This window comes from Chlamydomonas reinhardtii, chromosome 17 (genome assembly GCF_000002595.2).
Source record: "Chlamydomonas reinhardtii strain CC-503 cw92 mt+ chromosome 17, whole genome shotgun sequence".
In the NCBI taxonomy this organism is placed as follows: domain Eukaryota; kingdom Viridiplantae; phylum Chlorophyta; class Chlorophyceae; order Chlamydomonadales; family Chlamydomonadaceae; genus Chlamydomonas; species Chlamydomonas reinhardtii.
In genome coordinates this window covers 575189-602961 of record NC_057020.1, presented here as the reverse complement: position 1 = coordinate 602961, position 27773 = coordinate 575189, and the positions used below count along the sequence as shown (strand labels likewise).

General features: G+C 64.6%; 6 protein-coding genes across 6 annotated transcripts; 2 read left to right on the top strand and 4 right to left on the bottom strand.

The window, feature by feature from the left end:
• The first annotated feature begins 245 nt into the window (after window positions 1–245).
• On the top strand, window positions 246–7801 carry CHLRE_17g700050v5 (uncharacterized protein). Its single transcript, XM_043071899.1, has 10 exons — window positions 246–693; window positions 989–1080; window positions 1583–2133; window positions 2549–5289; window positions 5426–5502; window positions 5731–5814; window positions 6033–6084; window positions 6386–6508; window positions 6803–6853; window positions 7097–7801. The coding sequence occupies exons 1-10, from the start codon at window positions 574–576 to the stop codon at window positions 7244–7246; spliced, it is 4041 nt and encodes a 1346-aa protein (XP_042914358.1). The 5' UTR covers window positions 246–573; the 3' UTR covers window positions 7247–7801.
• A 25-nt stretch (window positions 7802–7826) lies between these two features.
• CHLRE_17g700000v5 (uncharacterized protein) lies at window positions 7827–10165 on the bottom strand. Its single transcript, XM_001691724.2, has 2 exons — window positions 9902–10165; window positions 7827–9441 (listed from the first exon to the last, which is right to left on the bottom strand). Exons 1-2 carry the CDS (start codon window positions 10064–10066, stop codon window positions 9019–9021), a joined length of 588 nt encoding a protein of 195 aa, XP_001691776.1. The 5' UTR covers window positions 10067–10165; the 3' UTR covers window positions 7827–9018.
• Window positions 10166–10213: 48 nt separating this feature from the next.
• Window positions 10214–12845, bottom strand: CHLRE_17g699975v5 (uncharacterized protein). Its single transcript, XM_043071898.1, has 3 exons — window positions 12113–12845; window positions 11342–11839; window positions 10214–11029 (listed from the first exon to the last, which is right to left on the bottom strand). The coding sequence occupies exons 1-3, from the start codon at window positions 12722–12724 to the stop codon at window positions 10970–10972; spliced, it is 1170 nt and encodes a 389-aa protein (XP_042914357.1). The 5' UTR covers window positions 12725–12845; the 3' UTR covers window positions 10214–10969.
• A 48-nt stretch (window positions 12846–12893) lies between these two features.
• CHLRE_17g699950v5 (uncharacterized protein) lies at window positions 12894–18645 on the bottom strand. The gene is made up of 6 exons (XM_043071897.1): window positions 18146–18645; window positions 16689–17723; window positions 16412–16575; window positions 15741–16133; window positions 14882–15455; window positions 12894–14716 (listed from the first exon to the last, which is right to left on the bottom strand). Exons 2-6 carry the CDS (start codon window positions 17628–17630, stop codon window positions 13310–13312), a joined length of 3480 nt encoding a protein of 1159 aa, XP_042914356.1. The 5' UTR covers window positions 17631–17723; window positions 18146–18645; the 3' UTR covers window positions 12894–13309.
• A 648-nt stretch (window positions 18646–19293) lies between these two features.
• Window positions 19294–22945, bottom strand: CHLRE_17g699926v5 (uncharacterized protein). The gene is made up of 2 exons (XM_043071896.1): window positions 20782–22945; window positions 19294–20195 (listed from the first exon to the last, which is right to left on the bottom strand). The coding sequence occupies exons 1-2, from the start codon at window positions 22894–22896 to the stop codon at window positions 20100–20102; spliced, it is 2211 nt and encodes a 736-aa protein (XP_042914355.1). The 5' UTR covers window positions 22897–22945; the 3' UTR covers window positions 19294–20099.
• A 140-nt stretch (window positions 22946–23085) lies between these two features.
• On the top strand, window positions 23086–27718 carry CHLRE_17g699900v5 (uncharacterized protein). The gene is made up of 12 exons (XM_043071895.1): window positions 23086–23275; window positions 23568–23644; window positions 23947–24034; window positions 24272–24339; window positions 24529–24657; window positions 24840–24921; window positions 25155–25227; window positions 25526–25664; window positions 25821–25912; window positions 26213–26347; window positions 26602–26657; window positions 26912–27718. The coding sequence occupies exons 1-12, from the start codon at window positions 23189–23191 to the stop codon at window positions 26987–26989; spliced, it is 1104 nt and encodes a 367-aa protein (XP_042914354.1). The 5' UTR covers window positions 23086–23188; the 3' UTR covers window positions 26990–27718.
• Window positions 27719–27773: the final 55 nt, after the last annotated feature.

The window sequence follows — 27773 nt, the reverse complement described above, 5'->3', positions numbered from 1 at the left end:
ACTGGTGCGCCGGTGCGGCACAGCCCCATGCGGCCGGCGGTGCTACCCGTCAATGTCCTTGATGAATGCCGCGACGACCTGGCTGTGGGGCTACACACACACACGGAGGCGCCCGCGGAATGGGGGGCCAGCTCAGCCCGACCACGGCGGCGCTGCAGGCATGGGGGGTGCGCGGGAGTGGCATGGGAAGAGCATGGTCGCGTTGCCGACCCTACTCAGCATGCTTGAATTTTACACGCCAGTCAGATCAGTACTTCAATTAAGCCGTCAATCAGTCCATAAGTTTTTACGGGAGCTCACGACCCACGGGCCCACGCAGCAAACGCTTGCTGACGCCAAAATTCCCGAATCAGTGGCCTCGCGCTGTCGTCTCTCCCAGTATTGCAAGCTGGCATAGCGAGCATTGAGCGGACGGCGGCTTTCTGACTAGCTACCACACCGCGGAGCTTGCCAGCCGTCACACCGCTCGCAGCCTTTCTCCTACCTCCTCCAAACTCCACCAACACAAAGCGCATCACCTGGTGTAGCTAGCGCCGCCGCCCTCGCTGCTGCTGCTGCTGCCCATCCAGCCGCATGGCCCGCTGGCCTCTGCAGCCGGTGGTGAATGTGGGGCTGCAGATCCTGCTGGCCATAGGGCTGGGCTGGGCGCTGGTGGCGGCGCGGGTGCTCGACGCGGAGCGCTACATGCCGCAGGTGGGTGGGTGCCGTGGGAGAGAGGAAGGTACCGTGCGTGGGTGAGTGAGTGGGGAGGGAGGAGCAGCAGGGGCCGGCCGGCTGGGAACCACTGGCGCCACTCCCGCCTGCTCCCGCCCCAAATGCTGGGGCAACGTGGCCAGCATCGTGGACACGCACAGGGCACACCGCCAGTCACCCTCCTCTAGGCGTTTTGGTCACAACTACACTTGCCCTTGTCGAGGACACGCACGCACTTCACCGACTTCCAACCCCAGTTGCCACCCCCCCCCATGAACTGCTACCCCCTCCCCAGGTGAACACGCTGGTGTTGTGGGTGGGCATCACCTCGCTCAACGGCTACTACCTCGGAGTGAAGCTGCAGCTGTTTGATGCCGAGGCATGGAGGTGAGGGTGGCCTGGGGCTAGGGGTGGGGTGGAGGTGAGGGTGGCATGGAGGTGAGGGTGGGATGGAGTAGGGGGGGGAAGTCCATTCCAAAGGATTCCAATCCCAAAGAAATTCCGGTGGACGGCGGGTGCCACTTGCAAATGGACAGGGCTCTTTCCCCTAGTTTGTGGGATACCGTAAAGTGACACACAGTAGCAAAGCAAGCACCAGGAGAGAGAGGGAGGGAGCGAGAGGAGGCGTGCTAGTGCGTTTGTGAGCGGTTGGGTGGGGTGAGTAGGTCGTTGTGTGCACGGGAGTTCGGGCACTAAAGATTCAGCTGCGCGCCATCCGGCCCGCCAGCAGCCTGTCAGGCAGGCGCCATTAGCCATGAATGGACCCCCCCCCCGCCGCCAGCAGAAGCTAAAGAACGCGCGTGCCCTGCCCCGCCGGCGGCGGCCCGCCCCCTCATTCCACTGCATGTCCCACCCCGCCTCGCTGCCACCCCGGCCCCTCGCTGGACAGGTCGCTGGCTGCCTACGTGCTGTGGATCTGTCTGACGCAGCTCGGCATTCTCGTCTACTGCCTCGTGCGCGCCCGGCTGCGGGCTGGGAGGGGGGCTGCCAGCTGTAGCCATCGCGGGCACCGCGGGCGCCAACAGGCGCTAGACAAGCAAGAGGCGGGGGCGAAGCAGCAGCAGAAGCAGAAGCTCAGTGGAGCTGGCTTCGTGCAGAACGGCCACAGCTACAGCCACGTCCAAGGTCACTTGCAGAAAGTCGCTGGCAATGGCAGTAGCAACGGTGGTTGCAGCGGCAGTAGCGGCAGCGCCAGCAGTGGCGGCGGCGGCACACACAGTGTCTGTAGCAGCTCGCTGGGCGCCCAGCCAGAAGGCGACAGCACTGACGGCGGCGGCGGCGATAGCAGTGGCGGCGGAAGTAATGACGGCGGCGGGGGTCTGCTGCGTGAGGCCGGGCTGCTGACGCTGCTTCTGACTGCCAACAACTGCGGGATGATCGGCCTGCCCATCATGGACGCCACGTACGGCAGTGGCGGCCGGCGTCTGGCGCTGCTCACAGGTGCGTGTCTGTTTGTGTGTGTGTGTGTGTGTGTGTGTGTGTGTGTGTGTGTGTGTGTGTCGGGAGTGTTTTCTGCTTGCTAGGGCAGCTGGTCATCACTTGGTACATGGCGGGAGTGGGCCTCTAGAAGTACAAGGGACGTGTGCGTCAGAAATGGTGTCTAACCTGAAAACGCTGCTGCTGCCCTACCCTCCTGTGTCGCACACACATACAGACACACACGCACGCACACACACACACACACACACACACACGCACACGCACACACGCACACACGCACGCACATGCACACGCACACGCACACGCACACGCACACGCACACGCACACGCACACGCACACGCACACGCACACGCACACGCACACGCACACACGCACACACACACACACACACACATACAAAACACACACGTGCAGGTATCCCGGTGATGCTGTGGGTGGTACCCTTCGCCATCTTCACCTTCGAGCTGCACAAGGCCCGCAGAAGCGCCGCCGCCGCCGCCGCAACCGCTACAATGCAGGCGGCAGCAGCTGGTAATGGCGGCGACGACGGCGGCCAACAACCACCACAGCTGTTTGGCATGGAGCAGCCGCTGCTGCTGCCCGGCTCACAGCCGCGGGTGTCACGTGATGCCGCAGACGCTCCAACCGCTGCTGCAACCGCCGCTGCTACTGCTGCTAGTGGCTCTGCTGGGCCTTACGAAGGCAGTAGCAGCAGCCGTGGCGGCCGCCTCCTCGGTGCTGGAGGCGCGCTACTGCGGCGGCGCCGGAGCACCTCCGCCGCCGCCTGGTCGTCTTCGGAGGTGCTGGCTGGTGCAGCGGGCGGCGGCGGTGCGGCGGCGGCCGCGGGCGGGGGCGGACGGACATCTATTGAGATCTTCAGTCGGGGACCGTCGTCAGGTTACAACGGTATTGCGGCGCCGGATCAGCGGCGGACTGCGACCCCGCGTCCTTCGCGGGACGGCGCTGACAGCCGCCGCAGCAGCATCAGCACGGCCACTGCCGCCATCAACACACCTGCCGACCTGATCTCCAGCCCGCCGGTCACTCCTTCATTTCGTGCTACTGCCGCCAACTCCGCTGCAGCCGCAGTAGCAGCAGCCGCTGCGCGTAACCGTGTGAGCCCATTTGCGCAATGGGCCGGTTGCGGCGCCGCCGCCGTGGGCAGTGGAGATGGCAGTCAGGCGGCTGCTTGGGGCAGCGGCGCTGATGGCGCCGCCGATGCCAGTGGTGAAGTCAGCTGCCGCGGCTCAGCAACAAGGACAGGAGTGGCAGTGGCAGAGCGCCCGGCGGTGGCGACGGCGGCGGCTGTTGAGGCGCCCGCTGACCTCACAATGCCCGGCCAGGCTCTGGTTGCAGCGGCTAGTGGCAGTGATGCAGGCCGTGGCGGTGATGGACCGCAAGCGCCGCCGCGTGGCACAGCAGCTACAGCCGCTTATGTTGGCAATGGCAGTAACAACAGCAGTGGCAGTAGCACTCAGCCTGCCGCGCCGCCGGTTTCCAATGTGCTGGCTGCTACTGCCTCAGCCGTCGCGTCGCCCTTCGCCACCCTGAGTGTGCTCGCGGCTGTCCCACCTGGTTACGGCAGTGGTGGCGGCACTGCGCCGCCACAGGCCCCGGCGGCCAGGCGCGCTGGCTCCGGCGGCGGCAGCGTGGCAGCGGCGGCGGCGACGCCTCTTCCGCCGCTGTCAACTGTGCCATCCGGTGACGAGGAGGCGGTCTTGCCACCTGTGCCGGAGGGCAGCTCTGGCGAGTTTCCCATAAATATCTATGACACCGTCGGCGGAAGCCCTGAAAGCGTCAGGGGCCCTGAGCCACCGCCACAGCCTTATGACACCTTCGACGGTGACGCGGAGGGCCCGCCGCAGCCGCAGCCGCAGCCGTCCCCTGGCGCCGCCATGTCAGCCGCTCTGTCACTGGGCTCGGGACTGTCGCTGCCACTGCCGCTGCCACGGCCTGGCGGCGGCAGTGCTCAGCAGGCCACTCCTCGCGGCACTCGTGGCGGCGGCGCCGCCGCCGCCGCGACTCCCAGCGCTGGGCCGGCAGCGGGAATGGCGCCGGCGGCGGCGCAGCTCCCGCGCACCAGCAGCAGCGCTGCGGCCGGGCCGCGGCCGTCCTGCGACCGGCAGGAGGGCGCGCCTTTGCTCAGCGGTGTAGAGACAGCAGCAGCCGGCAGTAGCAGCGCTGCTGTTCAGGTCAATGTCGGGGGTGGCGGCGCCGCCGCCACCGCAGTGCCGCAGACGTCGCGGGCTCGGCGGCGGCAGCCGTCATCCACTCTGGCCACCACCCTGGTTTCAGCTCTGTCAGGCTTTGCCACCGCCCTCAGCGGAGCCTTGCCTGGCGAGGACTCGGCCACGGCTACGGCTGCTACTGCCGGCAACGTTGCAGACCGGCAGCGCTCACTGCCGCCGCCATCCCGGTCGGCCGCACGACTTGGCCCCCAGCCACGCCAGCCGTCGACCGGGGCCCCGCCGGGCCGGGCGACATCGGCCGGCGCCCCGCTGCCGCCCCCACAACCCTCACAGCCGCAGCCGCGGTCGCACCGGGCCCCCTCCCGCAGCCTCCACCACCGGCTGGAGCCCCAGTGCTCCATTCCCAGCCGGAGCACCAGTGGGCTGTCGGCTGTGGACCTGCCCATACTGCCGCACCGCTGGCTTCTGGAGCCAGCCGCAGCCGCCACCACACCTGCCGTCAACCGCAGCAGCGGCACCGTCGGCAGCTATGGTGGTGGTGGTGGTGCCGCTGGCGGCGGCCCCACTGCGACTGATGTGCACCATGGTAGGGGTGTGGTAGCGAGGCGCCGTGAGGGGGACGCCGCCGCGGGCGCACCGGCGGGGCCCTGCCCTCCAGACACGGACCCGGACACCGACACGGACGCGGACGCGGGACGCAGAGGTGCCGGCGACGCAACCGCTGTGGTGAACAAAGCTACAGCCACTGCTGCAGCCACCGGCATTGGCGCTGCTGATGACGCGGCGCCGCTGCGGAGTGACGGCGGCTGTCGGAGCCTGGCTGGGGGTGCCGGGCTGGAAGGCGGTGGTGCGGGTGGTGGTGCGGGTGGTCGTGGTGATGGTGGTGGCGATGCGGCGGCGGAGGGCAGTGGCGCCACTGTGGCTGCCCAGGCCCAGCTGCTGACGGTACTGCGGACGGTGGGCAAGGTGCGTGGTTGGGTGTGCGCGCACGTGCGTAAACTTACAGCCGCCCCCAAACACACCCGCCGCCTGCCTTTCTAGTAGTTACGGCATCTGCACGTGTGCACACGTGCGTGTGTCTCGCCCCCCTCCTTGCAAACAGAACCCGCTGCTGTGGTCGCTGTTGGTGTCGCTGATCGCCAACCTGTCCGGATTACGGCGCTTTCTGGATCCAGAAAGGTGGGAGAGAAAGAGGTTGAGTGATAGCAGCAGAGACAGACGGAGTTAGAGGCCGAGCCGTTGCTGGTCACAGACACACATCCTCGCTGCGCTTGGCCTCCGCACCGCCCCATACCATTACCGCTCGCACGCCCGAACTCCCTGGCTCTCAACGCTGTGCCGCTTCCTGTTGCTGACTGCCTGCCACCTGTCACCTGCTCATCTGCTGCCTTCCTGTCTACCGTGTAGCCCCGCCTATGTGGAGGGCCTGGGTTTCATCGCAGAGCTGCTGCACTGGTTCGCCGGCACCGCCATCCCCGTGTCGCTAGTCAGGTGGGTACGATTGGAGAGAGGGGGGGGCCTTATCAGTAATAAGCGTAAGGTGCAAAGACGCGCGGGAGGTTATCAGGATATGGTGCTGACGTTGCGGGAGGGCGGGGGATAACTCTGTGTTGGTCCTGCCGCATGTGCTGCTCACCTCCACACCTCCCTGCCCGCTCCCGTCTGTCCCCCACTGCGATCCTTCGTATCCTATTCTGTCCTCCCTGTAGCATCGGTGTGTGGATGTACGGCAAGAGGCTGCCGTCCGCAGTGCTGAAGAGGGTGCGTGGGAGGGGGAACCGGTGGAGGGGACTGCGGGGCGTTCGCGAGGAGCAACGAGGCGTGGCGACTCGTGTGCATGGGGCTGCGTGCGGGGCACGTGCCGCAACAACCTCATGTAGCTTCCTGGCCACTGAGCGCTGCCCTGCGCCTGCCACTACTCTTGCACGCCCTACCCCACCCCACTCCCCCAAAAGCCCCACCCCAAACAACCCTCCCCCCTCTGCCTGTGCTCCGCTTGTTTGGCTTGGTTTGGTTTAGTTTACAACCCTCCCCACCCGCCCACACCCCCCCCCGCACCCAGGCCGGCCTGCTGCTGTGCCTCAAGGTGCTGGTGCTGCCGGCGCTGCAGGCCGCCTGCGGGCTGGCGCTGGGGCTGCCCACGCCCGCCGTCATGGCGCTGACGCTGCTGGCGCTGTGCCCCACGGTGCGAGGGGCGAGCGGGTGGGGCTGTGTGGGCGAGCGGGCGATGTCGAGAAATGGGCAGAGGGCCGACACCCGAGCTGTGTCTGTTTGAGGGAAACAAAATTGCGCCAGCGTGTGGGTGTGTGCGCCTTCATGCTGCGGGTAATGGTTTGCACGTGTCCAGTCGCTGGCCACGTCTCTTCTCACGTGGTGCCCGCCTGTGCTGAGAGCATGCCCTGTCTGCGTCTGTTTCTATGTCTGTGTGCGCGGTGTGTCGGCATCAATGCACCGGCGTCAATGCGCTGCACTGCTGCAGGCCACCACCACATTCGTCATCGCCGCCCACTACGGCCACGGCGCAGATGTGGTGGGTGGCGCGGTTCGAAGCCCGGCTGGCGGGTTGGTGCCCCTCTTGTATACTCATCAGCAGCATCTGCCTCCATCACACCACCCGTCCTGAGGTGCCGACCCCTGCGCCCCTCCGCACAACACACCCACCCCGCGCCTTCACGCTGCTCCCCTCCCTACAACACATGCCCGCTCCACTGCTGCTGCCGCTGGTGCTGCTCCCACTTCTACCGCTACCGCTGCTGCCGGCTGCTGTGTGCAGGTGTGTGCGGTGACGGTGGGCGGCACGCTGCTGCTGGTGCCCGTCATGGTGGCGGCGCTGCAGCTGCCGCGGGCGCTGGGGGTGGACATACAGCTGGCGGCGGCGGCGGTGGCGGCGGCGCCAGCAGGGGCGGGCGCAGAGGGGCGTTAGAGACTTAAGAGGAGGGAGGGACTAGGTGCAGGTGCAGGTGCACTGGCGCACTGGTGGATGTGTGATGGGACAGTGGCAAGGCAAGTTGATAAAGTCCCGTAGGGTGCAGCTGATTCCCAGAACCCAACAAATGGCATACAATTAGCAGCGGCAGGGCAAGAGTGCGCGGCTGGTCGAACGCCGGAGTTACTGTACCGACGAGTTGCTGGCTGGCTGGAAGTTTGCTGACGCGCGTTCCTCACGCTCCGGGCGCACTGGTGGAAGGTTTGCAGGTGTGCATTCAGTTGCAAGGTTCCTGCGTGCATGCGGGGAAGCCTGTGCGGGCGGTAATGGAGATAAAAGCTGGTGAAGGCTTGCAGACAGCACGATTAAACTCAGCCGGATTCAATGAAATGGTGATGTTAAACGCGCAAGTGAGAGCTGGTGACCACGGATGAAACTACTATGATACCGTAGTACGTTTCGTACAATGGCTGGAGAGGAATGCGCGTTGTGAACAACACGCATTGGTACCGGAGCCGTGGTGGCCTGTTGCCATAAGAACACTCGCGGGATGCAGGACGGCGAGACGGGCTTTGCAGGCAGGTCTGTGTTACACCTGTACGTTTGCAGTGTACCGCATGAGTACACACGGAGCACCTGCTACCTCACAAACCAATGGCCCATCCGCTTCCATCATCTTTCATGAAATGTTTCAGTATCTGAGTCCCTCCATCGGCACGCTCATGCCATGCATGTATGCGGCTGTCTCGCTCCAGTACCAGCCCGAGTGCGGACCTCTCATGTCACATCTGCCTACAGGCTAGGCCTCAACACACCGTCCGCCTCACCACCCAACGCCCGGATGTCATCGCCGATGTACAGTAACTCTATTCACGTAGATGCACCACTCACCAACAATCAATGCGATTTCCCGGCGTCAATCGCGCTGGCTACTGGCAAAGCCAAGAGTGCGCGGGGTCCATGTCAGACGTCTACAGTTTCATACTACATGAAGCGCGCGCGTGGTCGGTGTTCCGACTCCGCCGCGCTTCGCACGTCATACATACGCAGCGGCTCCACGACGTGACAACGTAACGCTCAACCACCACCAGATATGCAAACACACAACACCAACCTGTGGCGTGGTTGGGACCCGAACATAAATACTGTGGCTGTGACGACGCAAGGCAGCTGCATGCCCCCACCTTTGCCGCCGCCACCGCCCCTTCCGTGAATTGACCACACACTTGTATGCAAACGCCCGATACCTCCTTCCCTGATGATGATTTGCCCTGTAGGCAATCACGCAGCCCAACGACCCTCCTCACGCCGCTGATGCTCTTGTCACATGCACCGGCCACAGCCGCCCCCTCCTCACCCGCCTCGCAGTCCAGGCCTCAGCCAAACAACACTTCTCGCAGCCAGTCGACTCGCTGGCCGACGGAATGCGGGCTCAGCCGCTGGCACCACAGCCCGCGCCTCCTGTCCGCCTCGGTTCCTCAGACGCGGCAAGCGTGTTCCTCACATCCCGCCCTCTCAACCCTCATGCACCAGCGCACACCGCTCTCCATTCTTCATTTCGGGGTTGGGGCGCCCCTATGAAACGCCACCGCCGCCGCCTCCATGCGCGCCCGCGCATGGAGAAGCGCCGCGCCGCAAACCCCTCAGCCGCCTCCATCGCCACCCACTGGCGACCTTCACAACACCCAAGACCGCATACTTCTCGAGTCCACAACACACAGCTAGCCCCTGCCGCCGCCCTCCTCCTCCTCCTCCTCCTCCTGTCCCGTCTAGTTCCACTCAGCCGCCAGGTCGTTGCAGATGGCGTCCGCCAGCGCCTGCACGCTGGCCTCGCCCCAGTCCAGCTGCCCCAGCAGCGGGAAGAAGGCGTGGAAGGCGGTGTCCACCGCCGCCACCAGCCGCCCCATGCCCACCGCCTGGGCCTGCGCTAGCGCCTCGTCATCATCAGCGGCGCAGCCGTCGGCGCCACACGACGACGAGACCAGTGACACCAGCGTGGTGGCGGGCGTGACCAGGTCCACGGGCACGCTGAACTCGTAGGCCAGGATGTAGCGAAGGTAGGTGAGGATTTCGGCGGGGCCAAAGTAGAAGAGCTGCTCGCGGCTGAAGCGCATCTCGGCGGGCAGCCGCTCTGAGGCGGCGCGGGCGGCGCGCAGCTCGTGCTCCAGGCGGCGCCGCTCGCTGAACGGCATCTGGGTGTGGGAGGGACAGCGGTGATGGGTTGGGGAGGGTGGGAGGCAGGCCGGGAAGGCTGCAGCCAACGAGTTGCCAGCAGGGCTAACCGGCATAACATAACCAACGAATTCCAACGAGTGAAAGAAGGTTTGATGCGGGGCAGCTTGCGACCGTTGGGGAACACGCCGTGCTAGCGGGCAGCCACTGGGTGTTGCGTCACTACAAGGCGTGGTGTAGCGGCTCTGCAGCTACGACGGCCTGAACGACTGGATTTGACGACTTATACATACTTCTGCTCGGGGCCATGGACGCAGAGCCCCCGGCGCGCGACAATTGTTGTTTGATTGACCTCTACTACCGGTCGCCCGGACACGCCCTTGCGTAAATTCTTTCGTGAATATATGCCTCGAAGCGATATGACTATCTGAAACTGCTTTTATCTTCTCCAGGGTGAGCAAAGCGAGCTAAGCGACTCACCTCCCACTCAAGGCCATCGCCTGGCGGCCCCGCAATGTCAGGGCTGGCAACGCGCGCCACTATGGAAAGTCGGTTGCATAGATGAGGTACCGCGGGCCGGCCAGTGGTGCGCGGAGTGAAGCCGCGCATGGAGACAGCAGACTTGCAAGCGGCGAAGCTAGCCATTCTGATTAAGTTCAGTAATGCGGGAAGTAAAGCAGGTGTTTGCGAAGTCTTGAGCACAAGATACGCTTCAACAACCAAAGGCCGCGAAAAGACCGCCAATCTTGATTGGCGCTGGTGAGCCCAAGCGGAGCCGTGTCGCCAATCTGCCCGACGTTGTGCACATGACTCCCGGTCAAGCCTCAGCCCTGCATACCCTTGGCTGCTGAGCCCCTCGTCAATCAACACAGCCGCGTGCTCAGTTCCATCCAACCCGCACACTATCATAGGCGTGTTCCAGAACCTCCGAGCAGTTGACCAGTCTCACGCAATCTCCCATGTTCTCTTCCGGGGACTACGCAGCCTGTCCTCTTCCTGACGCGCATACGCACAGCCCAACAACGGCATACAGAGTTGCGCGTCGCGTATCACGATTCCTACAACAGTGCAAGCTTCAGTATGAGTGTACAAAAACCGTATCTCCCAACAGTCCAGCCTTGAGTCCAGCGCCCGGACCACGCAGACATTAGTATGGATGCGAATTACAATTGAAGGGACAACCCGACAAGCGGGGGCACACCGCACCCACGCCGCGAGGGACCATCTCCGGCCCAGAGAGAAACACCCACCCCCTAGTATGCATGAATCGTAGCCTTCAATACCGCAGTCCCCATGATGCGTATGAAAGTATCACCCACCCACCAATGGGTACCGCAGCACCCCCACGCACCTCAACTCCCCCACCTCCACCCCAGAGCTCCACTCCGCCCCCGCAGCCCGGCACCCTCACATCCCTCGCCTCACCCGCTAGGCCCACTCCCGAAGCCCACTCCCCCTATCTGACCCACCGCTAGCCCCACTCCTGCTCCAGGCGTCCCCGCCGACTCCCCGCACCGCCGCCGCCAGCTGTGCCACAGTCAGGGCGGCTCAGCCGCCGCCCAGCTGCAGGAACATCTCGAAGGAGCGCTCCACACAGTCCACCACCGCCTGCATGGGGCAAAGTGGTGGGCGGTGGAGGTTGGGGTGGGGGTGGAGGTGGAGGTGGGGGTTGTAGATACCAGCCCAAACTAAACCGAGGGTGGAGGGGCAGTGACAGGTCGTGCCAAGGAGGCATGCAGTAGGCGGCAGCATAGCACGGTAATGTAACAGTACGAAGGAGGCACCGCATCCGTCCCAGCAATGGCATACGTGAGGCTACATGATCAACCAGTCGGGTGACAAAACTCGCTGGACGTGCAGCGCTTTGCAGAGAGGGTGTGCGGACGTCCTCTCCGTGTGCGCCCCCAACCTCCCCCGCACCTGTTGCCCGGACTGGTCATCATCATCGTGAGCGCCGTCCCCCACAACAACAGCACCAGCGACACCTGCCGCCGCCGCCGGCCGCCGCAGCTGCCCCAGATCCAGATCCGGCCGTACATCCTCGAGCGGCATGTCGTACTCGTACGACAGCACCAGCCGCAGCTTCTCCAGCATCTCGCCCCCTTCTGGCTGTTGTTGTTGACTGTGCTGGTGCTGGTGGCGCTGGTGTTGGTGTTTATGCGGGTGAAGCTGTGGAGTGTAATTATGGTCATCATGCTGGTGGCTGGGGGAGGAATCGTCTGTGGTGGCCGTGGAAGCGGTAGGATGCCATGGAGCTAAGACCTGCGGCAGGTGCGGCCCAGCTGCTGCTGCTCTTGCCGGCAAGCCGCCGCCGGCTAGTGTGTGAGGTGGTGCTGCCGGTGCGGCGCCGAAGGCGTGGAAGCCACTTACGGGAAGGGTTGGGGGCCGCGCCGTGGCCGTGGGGATTTCCGTGGGCACCTGCAGGGGCCGGCCAGATGCGCACACCAACAAAATTTGCCGCAAACAAGGCCGTTGTGGCACGCCTGCGCATCATCCTTGACGGGGTGTTGATCGGCCTGCTAGTTCAGGCTGTCCCCACGGGCTGTCCCTGTGCGCACTCTTTGTCATTCACCACTGAGTCACTGACCCCTACAAGGCTTCAACCCTTCACCGCGGGCCCTGGCAGCACTGGGTGCATCGGCCCAGGAGGTACCGCCCACACAGGTGCCGTACCTCCCGAGCCCCACTCACGTGGTGGTGGTGGTGGTGCTGCTGCTGCTGCTGCCAGTCCCGCAGGAGTGGCGGTGGCGGGGGCTGGGGCGGCGGCGGGTACGGCGGTAACAACCCGCCACCACTGACCTGGTGTCGCTGCTGATCCGAGTGCAGGTGCGGGTGCGGGTACTGGTGCGGGTGCTGGTGCCAGCTGGCCCCTGCTGTTCGCGTCCCGCCCTCCTGCCCTGGCTGCCCTGGCTGCCCTGCCTGCCTTGTCGGTTGCTGTTGCAGCCCATGTTCCTGCCCCAGCCCCTGCGCCTGTTGCCCCTGTTGCGCCTGCTGCCTGGCCCGCAGCTGCTGGTGACGCTGCTGCCGCCTCGCCTCCAGCTGCAGGCCCCGGTGCCGCCTGAACAGGCTCCGGTCGCCGCCCGCCACCCACTGCGCCTCAGCCGCCTCCACTGCCGGCCGGAGCAGCGAATCGTACAAGTGATCGCTGAAGCCGAGGAGCCGCGGCGGCGGCGGCGGTTGCGGCGGCGGCGGTTGCGGCGGCGGCGGCAGTTGCGGCGGTTGCGGCGCTTGGAAGGTAGCTGTTGAGAGTAGGTCTGGGCGCTGGGCCTCCGGCACCGGCGGGGCGCTAGGCATCGGAGCCATCGCCGCGGGCGGGGCGGCAGGTGCGTGGTCTCGTGGTTGTTGACCCGCGGGGGTTGCTGGTGACGCTGCTGCTGGTGCACTTGCTGGTGCTGGTGATGCTGCTGGGTGCAGGCTGATACCTGGGAGATCGGAGGCTGTCTGTCAGGGGTTCCAAGGACAGCAATGTCCTTGTGTACGAAGCGAAACCCTGCCCGCGCGATTTGGGCATGGCGCGCAAGGGAATTGCGGAATGCAGCAAGCACTCCTCAAGCTGACCTCAGGGACGCCCTAGTGGAGCGCTTCATTTGTATGACGTGACATATTTAGTCTTGTTACCCTGACCACCCACCCGCGGGCTCGCCGGCAGCCACGAAGTTGACTCGTCGTCCCCGCACGCGCCTCGCGAAGAGGCCCCAGAACCGCTTACAAACGTCCGGCTACATCTTCGGGTGTTATGATGTACCAGCAGCGACCGGCCTGGTCTACAATTGCTGAAAGGGGTGGTAAAGCGAGTGCACGCTAGCGGTGGCCGAAACGCGAAGTCATACGCAGTGGCCATTGCGAGCAGTTCCAAGCTTACACAGTAACACGCCACGGCCAGGTAATTCAGCGACCGAACCACTCCATGTCCTCCCCTCCTACGCTCCGCCGCGGCCGCGAGCCCGCTGCACTTGGCCGGTGCCCCCGCGGCGACCTCTCCCGGTGGCCGTCGCCGCTCCCGAACTCCTCCGTATCAAATGTTGCGCCACCGGCACGTCGGCGCCTGTCGGCGCCCGCGTCGCCCCTCCTGGCCCCGGCCCCGGCCCCAGTCCTGGGCTCGACCTCGCCTGCCCAGTGCGCCTCACGGGGATGCCGCCCTCCTCCGCGCCTCACCGCCGCCCGGGCACCCGGCATTCGCCTGCCCTCACTCTCCCCCACGGCCTCCTCCTCCTCACCATCACTCCACTCGTCGTCACCAAAGCGGCGCACTCTGCCACGCCTGCCTGGTGGCCCCGCCGCACGGCCGCCGCCGCCGCCGCTGCCGTCGAAGCCCGCCTCGCCGCCGGAGCGCTGGCCGCGTCCCGGCGCTGATGGGGCGCGGCTGCTACTGCTGCGGCCGTAGCTGGAGCCGCCGGTGGCGGCAGGCCGCCATGAAGACTCGTCTGCATCGGACCAGCCGTCCCTGCCCCTGGCGGGTACGCTGCTGTTGCCGCCTCGGCGCCTGCTACTGCCACTGGGGCTGCTGGGGGGCTGTAGCAGCTCCGGCTCCAGCACCTCATCCACGGAGTATCCGGCCGCCTCACATGCCGCCGCAACCCGCGTCGCCGCCTGCCGCAGCTCCCGCGCCGCCGCGCCCTCCCCGTCCTCCTCGCCGCCGCCCCGCCCGCCATCCTCGTCCTCGCCAGCCCGCTCCCGCTCCTGCGCACGCCTGCGTGCGGCCGCCGCCGCCGCCCGGCCGCCGCCCGCCGCCTCCTCCTCAGCCCGCTGCCGCAGCTGTAGCAGCCAGCGACGGGCAGTGTATGACGCCGCTAGAAACAAACCGCCGTACTGCCTGCCGCACGGCTCCGCCGCAAAAACGCCCGCCAGCTGTGCTACAGCCTCGGGTCGGAAGCTACTGCCGGCGCCCGCCACCTCCTTGGTGCCGTACTTGGCCAACCGTTCCATCATTTCGGGATGGCGGGACAGCTGCGTGGCAGCTGGCGGGGTGCTACTGCCGTCGGTGGCGGCAGGGGTTCGTGACGCCTGCGCATCCTTGTCGCTGGAGCCTTGTTTGTTGGCCGTACCGGTGGTCGCGCTGTTGTTGTTGCTGCTGTCGCTGCGAGCAGAGGCCTTCTTGCCACTGGCAGTGGACGGCGGCGCGCCCTGGTACAGTTCCTCCTCATCTGCAGCTGCGGCCGCCGGCGCGGATGACGGCGGCGGCGGCGCGGCCGGGTGGCCGGGCGGAGGGTGCGGTGCGGTGTGCAGGGCGGCGGCCAGGCGGGATAGCGACCAGCCCGGCAGGTGCTTGACGCGCCCATGCAGCCGGGTGCACAGCTGCGCGTGTCGAGAGGCGGAAAGGTGGGCGGATGGAGCAAGCGGTTAGAAGGTGGACAGGACAGACAGGGCAGGACCGGGCTCGAAGTCAGGCAGGCGTCAGCAGGGGCTGCTAGGGAGCATTCGGATGCATACACCACTGGCTGCCCAACACGTCTGTCGTACCGTGTCATAGGCGTCAGTGTTGTCGTACCGACACGCCGCCAGCCCCCACACCGCGTCCACCAGCTGCGTGGGTGTCAGCTCCTCTAGCAGCCGCTGCCGGCTGCTACTGCCACTGCTACTACTGCTGCTGCTACTGCCGCTCCCGGCGGTGCTACTGCCGGCCGCACCACCACTGCGACATTTTTTGCCAGCCACGCGTCGGTGCTCACTCAGAGCCGACCAAGCCGCATCAAGGAAGATCTGACGACCGGGTCCCAACACACCATCAGCCAGCGCCGCCGCCGCCGCGGCACTGGCGCCGGAATCGGCATCAGCGGCAGTCCCCCTTCGACCCGACGGCGCCGCGCGCTTGCCCCACCGCTGCTGGGGTTGAGGCTGGGGCCCGGGCTGGCGCTGCTGCTCCTCGCGCTGCCGGGACACCACGGTGCTTCCCAGCAGCCGCAGAAGCTTTGACAGGTCCTGCGCAGACACGGCGCTACTGCCGCTGCTACTGCCGCTAATGCTGCTGCCGGGACTGCTACCGCCGCGGCTGGTGACTTGGCGCAGGTCAGCTGTAAGCTGTGAAGACGTCAGCCTGTGTTGTCGTATCGCGACGTCAGAAGCTCACATCAGTGGGTATGAATGAGGTTTAGCGAATGAGTCCCGAAATTGAGCCGGCGCTCTGTCTGGACGCTAGCTCAGTCAGTGGCTTGAACGCATTTGGGATGCAATCTACAGACCCAGGCAGGCGCACATACACACAATACGGTACACACCGCAAACACACACACACATATGCCCCCTCCCACACACACGCCATACACACCGAATACACAAACACATGTCCGTCCCCAGCTTTTGCGCGCAGCTGCCCCCGCACCTGAATAGCTCCGAAACGGCCCCTCGCCGCTGCAGCTCTCCCAGCGCCAACAACGTCGCCACCAGCTGGCCCCCGCTCAGCCCGCTACTGCTGCCACTGCTACAGCCAGTGTTGTCGGCTCCAGCCTGCGGCTCTGCCGCCGCACTACACTGCCGCAGCAGCTGCTGCTCCAGCGCTGGCAGTAGCGGCGCGCTGCGCGCCCCTAGCTCCGCTAGCGCCTGCAGGAGCGCCGCCAGCTGCGGCGCCGCCAGGCGACCCGCCGACACGCTGGGCGCCAGCCGCTGCTGCAGCCGCGACATCAGGCGTGGGTCCAGGGCTGAGGACAGGGAGGAGGGGCTGCCGGCGGGCGCCAGGCGGCTCAGCGCGCACAGCAGCGACACGCAGGCGTCGGGCCTGTGGTCCGGGAGGAGGAAGTGCAGGGTTGTAGAAGGGGACGGCGAGCAGCTGAGGAGGTAGCTTGCATCAGCAGGCAAAGCAGCAGCTGGTGTGATGATGGGTGACAGGTGGAGAACAGCACGGCCAGCGGTGTAAATGGTGTAGGACTGAGGAATGACTCGACCAGGCCGAGCTGCTGCGGAGGGCCGCCCGGGAGTGCACACGCGAGCTTGTAGCGCAATACACACACCGCTGCAATGCAAACCCAACCCAAGCCCCTGCAAGACCCCACCCACCTGAGGTCGCCCACATGCTGCCGCCCCGCCGCCACCAGGCCGCGCAGTACGGCACTGCCGTACTCGTCATGCAGGGCCGCCCCGGGGGCGCAGTACGGCACCAGGGCCTCAGCCGCCGCCGCCAGCTCGGCCGGGGGCAGCCGCTCGGCGCCCTCAGCCACCGCCTGTACGGAATGTCGTTATAAATACTGTGTTAGCTGCATTTGTGGTTGGCCTGTGACGTAGAAATGAAATGCACACTCAGATAGGTGGGGTCGTTCATAATACAACCACGCACCTTTGCCAGTCTTCGCGCCAGTGCCAACAACGCCTTCTGCTCTCCCCCCTCCTTCTCCTCCGCCGCCGCCTGCTCCTTGCCTCGGCCGCCGCCGCCACCACCACCACCACCAGCGCCGCCGCCGCCTTTGGCAGCCGCTGCCCCTGCAGGCCCTGGCGGGGCAGGCACGTGCCCGAGCGCCGCCGCCGCCGCCAGTATTTTAATCAGGCACCGCCGCGGCAGCTGGCCCAGCTGCTGCCAACGCAGCGCTGCCTGCAGCGCAGCCGCCCCCAGCTCCGGCTGCGGCGCGCCCTGCCGCGCAAACGCCCACATGACGTTCGCCGCCTCGTGCGGCCGCAGCTCCTGCTGCTGCGCCTCGCCGCCTTGTCCGCTGTTGAAGGTGGTTTCAGGCTCATCCTCCGGCGGCGGCCGCAACGCTGCTGCCAGCGCCGCCGCCACCTCCGGGCCAAACAGGCCCGTGGGACACGGCCGCCCCAGGCATGCCGCCGCCCACACGCTCACGGCCAGGCTACGGACCGGGTAGACGCCGCGGCCGGCACCGGCCCATGCACCCACAGCTGTAGCCGCATCCGCCCCAGTGTGCGCTGCAGCCGCCGGTGCCGCCGGCGCCACCAACGCCGATGTCGAGGAGAGCCGCAGTCGAGGGTCAGCCGCCAGCGCCGCCCCCACGGACTCCAACAGCGCTTCATCAACGTGTCCTAACTTGGCGCACGCCACCAGCAGCTGTGACAGCTGGTCCGGCCGCTGCGACACCAGCGCCGCCGCATCCCGCCGCGCCGCCGCCGTCAGCGCCGCCAGCAGCTCGGCATCGCCGCGCAGCCCGAGACCCGCCGCCGCCGCCAGCAGCTCCGCCGCCGCGCCGCCGCTCAGGCCGCCGGCGGCGGCGCGCGCCGCGGCCTCCCGACTCAGCACCGCCAGGAGCCTGTCCTCGCCGCTGGCCATCGCCGTTGTGGTCGCCGTGTCGTCGCCTGAGCTGCTGTCGCCATCGGCGCGACGGCCCAAGCTGCCGCCTATCCGGTCCTGCCACTGCTGCTGCTGTAAGTGGTGTTGGAGAGCCGTGTGATGCAAGCGTAAGAGTTGGCGTAGGTGGAAGGGTCAGTGCGGTGGAATGGGCACAAACGTAGGTTCCCCAAAAGACACGGTAGGAGGACCAGTGCGTGCCGAAGCACGCGTGAGCAAAAGGCAGGCTAGGAGTAAGGACAGAAACGCACGCACGCCCTAAGGGATGGGTCCGAGTTCCCAACACCGCATTCGCACTATAATGCAGTAAGGCAAGGCTCTCACGACGCGTTTCGACCGTGCCAAGGGTCTCATCAGGTGAGTTCTGCAAAAGCGTGCAAGTGCAAGTTCCCATCCCCGAAGCCCGTTGGGTAGCAAGCCGTCTACCCAAACCCAAGCCCAACCCAGCCCCTGGTCCTTAGTCATGTGCGTATGAACGGTGACGCGTCAGAACTTACGCTGCGTAGTTCGGAGTTGATGTTGCTTGAGCTGGGGGCTCGGTGGACTTGGGCGTTGGCCTGAGGCACGTACGGGTGCGAGAGAAGGGCGGGCAGCGTGTCAGATTGGCAGCGGGGTGAGGCGAGAGTACCGGTGCGGTGTCAAGTCTGGTGACTGGCATGTAGCGCAGCGCGCGTAAAGCATAAATCAATATGGAGCTATCGATGCGTGTGCGCTCGCTTGTGTGCATAATTACCAGCGAAGTGAGTAGGTCGTAGGGGAATCAGGGCATCCGTAAGCGCGCCAGCTCGATACGAGTTCCCAGCAAATACTATGTTGCATGCATAGGCTTGAATTTGCAGGAGATCATGTTTGCGGTGGCCGTCGGGCAGGAGGGAGGAAGAATTGCTTTAGGCATCGCCGAAGCATCCTAAGCCAAAGTGCAGCGTGGAGCGAGGCAGAGTACTTCATCGAAGCTTTGAATGCAAGTTGTAGGGAAGCGGAAGCGGTGCAGGGTTAAGTACCGGTCAGGACGGGGGAAGGCGCAATTTGAGTACGGCGCATGCAGCGTGGAATTGCGGGGGGGTTTCGGGCTGTCGAGCATTTGAATCTCCGCGGTGGATTCCGCTGGATTGGCGAAGTGGGTCGGTTGGTTGCGGCGCTCACCTGTTCTTGGATGTAAGAGTTCCTTGGCTGCTGCTGCTGCTGCTGCTACGCTACCCCACCATAGCGCAGAAAATCCCGGTGCATTAAGCCAGTAAGGCGCAGTTACCATTACCCCAAGGTAGCTGGTGCTGCTGCCTTACGGCACAGCACCGCACCACTTTGGGAGCATACGGTATCGTTGTTAGTAAGGCGTAAAAAACGGAGGGAGACGTGTACAGCATATGCTTACGTGTGAACGTGTGACAACGTGGCTGGCAGGGGATGTGCCAACCGTGTTGTCGAGTAACGGAGGGTGTTTAGGTCTGTTGAGGGTCAGTGCGGAGTAAAGTCGGTAGGCGCGCAGTGGGAAGCCCTGGGTAGGCGGCATTCCCGCGGTGGGTGTGGCAATGAAGCAACACACCATGGTCACCGTGTGCCGGCGGTGGGCCATGGGTGCGTTCATCCCGTGTTCGTGTAAACGTGGACAGTTCGTATAGTTCGTGGAAAATATGGAGACAGGATGCGAGAGTATAATGGGATCAGGGCTGTGCCCATCACCGCCACCAACTCGCAGAGCCAATGCCTCAAGTGTGGTTCGTGAGCGCGAAAGTGGTTAGTGGGCGCATAGCGGGCTTCGGTACTGCGACCGTCACCACCGCATCCCACCACAGTCGAGCAACACGGAACCGTGCACCCCTGGGTAACCAAAGAAGTCACGCACCAACACCATTCCGATGTTGACCGAACCTCACAGCCAGGTTGCTTTCGTGTCAAGACATGACAAGTGCGTAAGGCGAAAAACGGTAAACGTCAGTACCCAGGTGGCGTGCAAGTTTGCCCTCAGTATGCAAAACTCCTCCGGGCTTGGCAAGCCAAGCCCCATGCGACAACCCAGCCACAGACTGACATCAGTCGTGACCAAGCGCGAAGAGGGTATGTGCTGCTGTAAGTGGTGTTGGAGAGCCGTGTGATGCAAGCGTAAGAGTTGGCGTAGGTGGAAGGGTCAGTGCGGTGGAATGGGCACAAACGTAGGTTCCCCAAAAGACACGGTAGGAGGACCAGTGCGTGCCGAAGCACGCGTGAGCAAAAGGCAGGCTAGGAGTAAGGACAGAAACGCACGCACGCCCTAAGGGATGGGTCCGAGTTCCCAACACCGCATTCGCACTATAATGCAGTAAGGCAAGGCTCTCACGACGCGTTTCGACCGTGCCAAGGGTCTCATCAGGTGAGTTCTGCAAAAGCGTGCAAGTGCAAGTTCCCATCCCCGAAGCCCGTTGGGTAGCAAGCCGTCTACCCAAACCCAAGCCCAACCCAGCCCCTGGTCCTTAGTCATGTGCGTATGAACGGTGACGCGTCAGAACTTACGCTGCGTAGTTCGGAGTTGATGTTGCTTGAGCTGGGGGCTCGGTGGACTTGGGCGTTGGCCTGAGGCACGTACGGGTGCGAGAGAAGGGCGGGCAGCGTGTCAGATTGGCAGCGGGGTGAGGCGAGAGTACCGGTGCGGTGTCAAGTCTGGTGACTGGCATGTAGCGCAGCGCGCGTAAAGCATAAATCAATATGGAGCTATCGATGCGTGTGCGCTCGCTTGTGTGCATAATTACCAGCGAAGTGAGTAGGTCGTAGGGGAATCAGGGCATCCGTAAGCGCGCCAGCTCGATACGAGTTCCCAGCAAATACTATGTTGCATGCATAGGCTTGAATTTGCAGGAGATCATGTTTGCGGTGGCCGTCGGGCAGGAGGGAGGAAGAATTGCTTTAGGCATCGCCGAAGCATCCTAAGCCAAAGTGCAGCGTGGAGCGAGGCAGAGTACTTCATCGAAGCTTTGAATGCAAGTTGTAGGGAAGCGGAAGCGGTGCAGGGTTAAGTACCGGTCAGGACGGGGGAAGGCGCAATTTGAGTACGGCGCATGCAGCGTGGAATTGCGGGGGGGTTTCGGGCTGTCGAGCATTTGAATCTCCGCGGTGGATTCCGCTGGATTGGCGAAGTGGGTCGGTTGGTTGCGGCGCTCACCTGTTCTTGGATGTAAGAGTTCCTTGGCTGCTGCTGCTGCTGCTGCTGCCCCTGGCGCGCCGGCCTCCCGCCATCCCGCGCCCCGCGCCCCGCCACGCCAAAGTCGTCCATGTCATCATCGCCTTCCTCGTCCTCACCGGCCCCACCTGCCCGCACGCTTGCGCCATCGCGGGCGCCCAGCCCAGCCGCAGCCGCGGCCTCCCGGCCCCTGCCCCTCGTGTGCGCCTCCGCCTCCGCCGCCCGTTTTGCGTCCTCCCGCCGCAAGTCCTCCAGCGCGGCCGCCAGCCGCACCAGCTCATCGCTCGACAACTGCCCCACACCCGCAGCATTCGCCGCCCCTCTCCCATCACCCAATCCACCACTCACGCCGCCGCCGCCGCCACCCGCGCCGCCGCCGCCAGCCAGCGCCGCGCACAGCTCATCCCAGCAGGCGGTGAGGTAGGGGTCCGCCGCCGGTCGCAGCTCCGCCGCCGCCACCAGCAGCCGCGCCACGTCGGACGGCGGCAGCTGCTGCCGCGCCGCCAGCAGCGGCGGCAGCAGGTCCGCCAGCAGCCGGTGCAGCTGTGGGTCCGGTACGGAGGCCGCGGTTGCTGTGATTGCTGTGATCGCAGCTGCTGTTGTGGAGGAGGAGGCAGAAGAGGAGGTGGAGGTTTGGGTGCGGGGCTGGGGTCGGGTGCGGAGCTTGAGGCCCAGGCGGCCCAGGCAGTCGAGCAAGCGCGTGGGCAAGGCATGTGCAGGAGAGGAGCCAGGGGCGTCGTGTGGGGGCAGTGGCTGCAGCAGCGGCTGCAGCAGCGGCTGTAGCAGCGGCTGCAGCAGCGGCTGTAGCAGTGCGGCGCAGCGGTCGGCAATGAGGGCCGACACCAGCGGCACAGCTGGGTGGATGGCGGCGCGGGGTACAGGTGGCGGCGGCGGCGCCACCGGCGCCGGCGCCGTCGGCGACGTCAGCAGCGACTCTGTGCTGCCCCCTGCTGCCGACCTCTCTGCTGCAAACCCCGCCCCTGGAGACGCCTCGACACTGCCACTTCCCACGCCCAAGCCCACTGCCCGGTCCGCTGCCAGCAGCCCTGCTGTCTCCTCCGCAACCTGCCGCGGCGGCGGACGCAGCTTTGGCGGCGGCGGCGGCGTGACGCGGCCGCAGGGTCCCAGCAGCCACCCAAGCCGTGTCGCGCACTCCAGCAACTCCATGAGTTCCCCTGGCCGGGACGCGGCGTAGCCCGGCTGTAGCAGCTGGAACAGCGCTGCTACAGCCTGCCGGTGCCGCTGGTACGGCCGCATTGCGGGGCGGCCGGCGCCGCTGCCTAGGTGTGTGCTGGTCATCTGGTTTAGGTCGTGAGGAGAGGGTCGGGGCAGGGACGACAGGTGCAGTAGCACGGACCGGGCCGCGTCAGGCGGCAGTAGCGCCGCCAGCACGCCGGCGGGCCCCGCTAGGGGGGCGCTGGTGGCGGCGGCTGCGCCGCTGCCGCTGCTACTGCCGCCGATGCGGGGCGGCACACGTGCGGCTACTGCTGCAGCAGCTGCTACTGCCGAGTCCAGCTCTGCAAGGAGCTGTCGCGCGTCGCGGCACGCCAGCAGCCGCTCCCGTAGCTGGGGGCTAGAAGCCGGCGTGGCGGCTGTAGCAGCCCCGGGCGGCGCTGACTGTGACGCCGATGAGCTCGGTATGAGGTTATCGGGTTGCTGGTGTTGCGTTGCTGCTGATGCCTGATGCCCAGGCGCGGAAGGCTGGGTCGGGTTTGGAAGCGTAACGTCAGCGGCCCGAGCTGTGCGGGGCACAGCTGCGCTAGCGCCAGGGCTAGCGCTATGGCCGCTGACGGCGCCGGCAGTGGCAAGGGGCTTTGGGCTTACGAAGGACGAGGAAACGGGAGCGCTGCGTTCCTCTTCTCTCGCCGATGAGGCATGCAAATGCGCTGGACTGCCGCTGCTTGAATTGGTGTGCCCTGCGCTGCCCTCGCCGCCTGTTTTGGAGCCGACACCCGCCGCACCGCTTGCGTTGCCACGCGAGCCGCTCGACGAATCTTTACGAAGCCGCAGCGCAAGCCCAACATTTGATGCTGGTCCAGACGCCGCATGAGGCACCAAAGCGGCGTGGAGGAGCGCCAGCGCGCGTCGGCGCAGCATCTTTGCTTGTTGATCTGTTTCCCCACACGGGTTATGTCTGTGTGCCTATGACATCATCAATGCTGCTGTTATGTATAGATAATGTATATGACAAGAATGAGTTGACGGCCCAGTTAGCTACGATGAGTGCCGCATGTTCAGGTCGACGCGACGCATTTGCCCCATATGGCTTGACGCATACAGTAATATCTAGCTCTTGAAAAGACACCTGCCTACTCTGCTCATTCTGCTTTCCTTTGAGGTCCCTTCTAAACTTGCAGGTTGATTGTGTCAGCTTTGCCACTTCTCCAGCATGGCTGCGATGCGGAGGCACAAGCTGGGCTCCTCGGACCTGGAGGTCCCGATCGTTTGCCTGGGCACCATGACTTGGGGCGAGCAGGTCGGTGGTCAACACTCGCAGTGCCGCACGTACACACACGGCACAAGCGTCAGCCCCCACACCGGACCTTTGGGCCCAAGCCGGCCCGGACATCCTTCCCCACATCGCACACCAGCTCCAACATTACAAGAGAACAGCATCACCTGCACAACTCACCACTATCCTGCCCACACCGCGCAACCATCAAACGCTTTTGCGGTCATAACCCGAACACTCATGCTCATCTATTGATATTCATCACCCATGCCCATGCTCATGCCCATGCTCGCGGCTCCTGCACCTCCTCATACAGAACACCGAGGAGGAGGCCTGGCAGCAGCTGGACTATGCGCTGGAGCACGGCGTCAACTTCATTGACACCGCAGAGCTGTGCGTGTGTGCGCGGGGGTGGGGGAATGGGAGGGAGGGAAGATGCAAGGGGAAAGGCGGAGAGGAGCGGACCCAAGCCCTGTGAGCGGGGGTTCAGGAGAGGAGGCGGCCAGCTGCGCACGACAGCTCCCGAGGAGTGCAACAGGGGCTGGGGGGGGGAGAGGGGAAATGGGGAGATGAAGGGGCATGAGGGTCTGTCCAAGCCATTCGCACTCCGGCTAGCCTTCGGCAACGGCTCCCAGCCCGATACAGCGTCATGGACGGTTACCCCACCCCACCCCCCGCTGTTGCCGCTGCCACAGGTACCCCGTCCCTCCCAACCCGAAGACTGTGGGTCGCACAGAGGTCTACATTGGCAACTGGCTCAAGGCGCGAGGCTGCAGAGACAAGGTGGGGCTGCATGGGGGGTGGGGGGCTTAGGTGATGTTAGGGGGCCGCGTTTTGTGGTGGCGCGGTATGGTGGACAGGCGAAGGAGGATAGAGCCTGCCGTGTATGGATTGGGGCCCAAGGTGCGTTGGTAAACACAACATACACTCGTCCGGACCGCACACACAGTCCTACAAGTTTCTTCCCTTGTGTGCTTAATAACGCATATGAACCCTCACACCGTGCCCTCACGCACACAGGTGATTCTGGCCACCAAGGTGGCGGCGCCGCTGCCGGGCGTGGACCGCAGCTGGATCGTGGCCAACCGGTGGGTGGGAGGCGCAAAAGCTCAGTATCTATGTGTGTGGTGGGTCCTGCAAAAGCACAACGTGTGTTTAGGAAATGGGAAAGGAATGCGCGCGCGGCGGCCTGGGTAACGGTAACCGTCACGCCGCCTTGCCAACCAGGTCTTCCGACCCCTTCCACCCCGCCCCCCGCCCTACGCCCGCCTCCGCAGCTCCGACCCGCTCGCCGACCACACCACCTGCCCCCAGCCCGAGCTGGACGAGCCCAGCATCCGCGCCGCCCTGGCCGCCAGCCTGAGGCGCCTGCAGACCGACTACGTGGACCTGTACCAGATCCACTGGTACGGCTGGAGGTGGAGCTGGATCCTGGATCCAGAGGTTTGGGAATGCGTTGCACGCACATAGTGCCACATGGCTCTCATGGGGAGCTTGGAGAATGGGTTGTGCAACGCCTTCCATTCCCAAATGTTATTCGGCGTCCATCCACCAATTACTACCCATCCATGATGCCATCTGCACACAGGCCCGCCCGCTACGTGCCTCTGTGGGGCAAGCGGCAATACCGCGTTGAGAATGAGCGCCCCTTCACGCCCTTTGAGGAGCAGGTGCGGGGTTGCGTTAGGGTTCGAGGTGAGCGTTGTTTTTGCTATGTACCGCCGACAACACAGGCTTTCGTCTTGCGCGTTTTGAGATCCCAGCATACACACGCGCCCCTTCCCTTGCGCTCTTTAACACATACACACGCCCAATTAACACCGGGCGCGGCACACTTACTTGCTTTCTGCATCTCTCACGCACGTTCTTGGCCCCCTCCTGTGTGTTCTACACACACGCCCAGGTGCGCATCATGGGCGAGCTGATCAAGGAGGGCAAGATCCGTCACTGGGGCCTGTCCAACGAGACAAGCTACGGTGAGGCGCTGTGTAGCAATAGAAAAGAAGGAAAGGTGTGGGTGGGCGTTGATGACATGCTGCATTCGTCATGGTCTTGCCTGGCCTCTCCCTGTCGCCCCACGCTATCGCCCCCGGAGAAAGGAGAAGATTGTTTGTATGCGGGTCGCGTTGGCGACCTTTTGGGTAATGCTGCTTGCAGCCACGGTGTTCCCCCTGCATGAATGTCACCCCCTGTCGGCCCTCAGCGGCTGCACCCTCTTGACTGGTTGCCTGCTACTGCCCGCTACTGCCTGCCGCCCCTGCCCCATGTGTGCAGGTGTGGCACAGATGTGTGAGGCGGCCAAGCGGTTGGGTGTGCCGCCGCCCGTGTCCATCCAAAACGACTTCGCGCCCGTCTACCGGCACTACGAGTCCGAGCTGGCGGAGACATGCGCGCCCTCCGCCTACAACCTGGGGTGAGCATGGAGCGGGGCTGGGTACAATCCCAGTCATACAGGCACACACACACACACACACACACACACACACACACACACACACACACACACACACACACACACTGGTCCAACGAGTTACAAGTGTGCAACTCTTTCTTCGATACCTCCTCGCAGCCTGCTGGCATACGGTGTGCTGGCGGGCGGCACGCTGAGCGGCAAGTACAGCGACGGCGGCAAGCCCAAGGGCCGACACACCGACTTTCCGCGTGAGGCAGGGAGGGAGGGAGGGACGGGTAGGGAGGCAGGCAACCTGGCTGGAGTTGTTGGGGCAGAGCGTGCGGCTGCATTGCCCCGTTGACTGTACGGTACGCAACCGTGCGCCATACGTGCCGACTAGCTATACGACCAATGCCTCCAGCAGCTCTCCTCGTCCGCGGGCGGCATTCTTCACATACCTCTGCACGCCGATGCACTGTGAGTGGACTGGCTGTACTGATACTACAGACAACCATAAACCATCTTCCATGTCCCTGCCCCCTCCTCCACGCGCGCTCACGCACCCGCAGAGTTCCAGAGCCGCTACCACAACCCGCGCACCCTGGCCGCCGCCGCTGAGTATGCGGCGCTGGCCAAGCGGGTGGGGCTGAGTCCAGCCACCCTGGCGCAGGCGTGGGCGGCGTCGCGCTGGTACATGGGCTCGGGTGAGTGAGGTGGGGAGTCCGTGAATGTGGCATCGACTTCTGTCGTGTGGGGCATTGGTTTTAAGCAGACCGGGGACGGGCATGTACGTTGCAAATGCAAGGGGTGCGTTAGCAAAACTTTCGGCAGCGGCACCGCGTGGGCACCGCCTGTGGCTGTCATTACATAGCCCATGCCATACACACACACACACGCACACACACACAAACACACGTAATAGCACTTTAGACACATCCCTACGCCGCGGTGTGTGCAGTGATCATCGGCGCCACTTCCATGGAGCAGCTGAAGGAGAACATCGAGGCGTGCCTGGTGCGTGCGGTGCTGCCGGGTGTGTGTCCGGAGTGCTGGAAGGCACAAGGGGAACGGGTCAACACTGTGGCCGCGCCACCGACCTGCCCGCGTGCTCCTATTTTCGCCACGCCGCATTGCATGACGCGCAGGCCGCACATGCCACGGCGCGCACGCACACGTCGTGCGCCGCGTGTTCGTTTCCCAGCCATACCGTGTAAAAACCCTTGTCCCCCCTCAACCCTTCGCCTTCCCCCCACACGTGCCTCATGCAGGTGACACTGGATGCCAGCACGCTGGAGGAGATGGACGCCATCCACCTGCGCCTGAAGAACACCAACGACCTGGACTGAGGAGGGTGGGGGGTAGTGGGGTTGCGAGTGCAGTGTGCGAGGTGTGTGCCCGGTCCCCGCTGTCATTGCAGAGCGGGTCAGGCCACTGGTGGGCAGGAGTGGCAGGAGACTCGCGTGGAGAGCGGACAGGACAGAGGGCTGTGGAGCGCGTGTGTGACTGTGTGATGAGAGGCAGGGAGAGAGGGCAGTGAGCGGGAAAGAGAGCCCGCGTGGCTTGGGGGGGGCCTGCACTGTGCGAGCGTCAACTGTTCCATATGTGGGTTTGTGAGCCGCTGGCATGGCTGGCAGAACGCAGGAGTCTGGAGCGACGGGGCGAAGGCAACAAGGACTTAGGGCCTTTAATGGCAGCGACGGAGCAGAGTAACGCTACACGGAGCGAGGGCGGGCGGTTTCTAGAGAGTACCGGTTCACTGAGTCTTTTGCCTGAGCTGGAGCATTCGTATAGCTTGAGCATATTTGATCAGCTTCTGGGTTCGACGATGGTCACCCGGACATTTAGGTAAGTACTTCGAACTCAACCGTAAGTCAAAGCGCAGTGGTAGCAGCAGCAACGCGTTGCGTACTCGAGCTAATTAAGGCTGATATAAGTGGATTACATACTAGCGGCAACTAATGATGCAACGGTTATTGCCCTCCTTGGCACCATGCTGCAGTTGCCCGGGCAAACAAGCTAGCCTATGCCCGCGGCAAGCTGTGCTCTACTTAAGATGTATGTAATTGTAGCTGTAGCTATTGATGGGCCAGAATTCTCGTTTGGGGAGCTGGATCTGCGAACTCATTCCGC

Bases quoted from the DNA above. Each gene is read 5' to 3' on its own strand.
- CHLRE_17g700050v5 (XM_043071899.1), top strand. From the start codon at position 574: ATGGCCCGCTGGCCTCTGCAGCCGGTGGTGAATGTGGGGCTGCAGATC. The intron at 1,081-1,582 runs GTGAGGGTGGCC...CTCGCTGGACAG, and splicing joins TTTGATGCCGAGGCATGGAG to GTCGCTGGCTGCCTACGTGC. The intron at 6,085-6,385 runs GTGCGTGGGAGG...CCCCGCACCCAG, and splicing joins CGTCCGCAGTGCTGAAGAGG to GCCGGCCTGCTGCTGTGCCT.
- CHLRE_17g700000v5 (XM_001691724.2), bottom strand. From the start codon at position 10,066: ATGGCTAGCTTCGCCGCTTGCAAGTCTGCTGTCTCCATGCGCGGCTTC. The intron at 9,442-9,901 runs GTGAGTCGCTTA...TCCCACACCCAG, and splicing joins GCGATGGCCTTGAGTGGGAG to ATGCCGTTCAGCGAGCGGCG.
- CHLRE_17g699975v5 (XM_043071898.1), bottom strand. From the start codon at position 12,724: ATGGCTCCGATGCCTAGCGCCCCGCCGGTGCCGGAGGCCCAGCGCCCA. The intron at 11,840-12,112 runs GTGAGTGGGGCT...CGGCCCCTGCAG, and splicing joins AGCACCACCACCACCACCAC to GTGCCCACGGAAATCCCCAC. The intron at 11,030-11,341 runs GTGCGGGGGAGG...TGCCCCATGCAG, and splicing joins ATGACCAGTCCGGGCAACAG to GCGGTGGTGGACTGTGTGGA.
- CHLRE_17g699950v5 (XM_043071897.1), bottom strand. From the start codon at position 17,630: ATGGCCAGCGGCGAGGACAGGCTCCTGGCGGTGCTGAGTCGGGAGGCC. The intron at 16,134-16,411 runs GTGGGTGGGGTC...CCCGGACCACAG, and splicing joins CAGCATGTGGGCGACCTCAG to GCCCGACGCCTGCGTGTCGC. The intron at 14,717-14,881 runs GTACGACAGACG...CGACACGCGCAG, and splicing joins ACACTGACGCCTATGACACG to CTGTGCACCCGGCTGCATGG.
- CHLRE_17g699926v5 (XM_043071896.1), bottom strand. From the start codon at position 22,896: ATGCTGCGCCGACGCGCGCTGGCGCTCCTCCACGCCGCTTTGGTGCCT. The intron at 20,196-20,781 runs GTGAGCGCCGCA...TACGTGCCTCAG, and splicing joins ACTCTTACATCCAAGAACAG to GCCAACGCCCAAGTCCACCG.
- CHLRE_17g699900v5 (XM_043071895.1), top strand. From the start codon at position 23,189: ATGGCTGCGATGCGGAGGCACAAGCTGGGCTCCTCGGACCTGGAGGTC. The intron at 24,340-24,528 runs GTGGGTGGGAGG...CCGCCTCCGCAG, and splicing joins AGCTGGATCGTGGCCAACCG to CTCCGACCCGCTCGCCGACC. The intron at 24,658-24,839 runs GTACGGCTGGAG...ATCTGCACACAG, and splicing joins GACCTGTACCAGATCCACTG to GCCCGCCCGCTACGTGCCTC.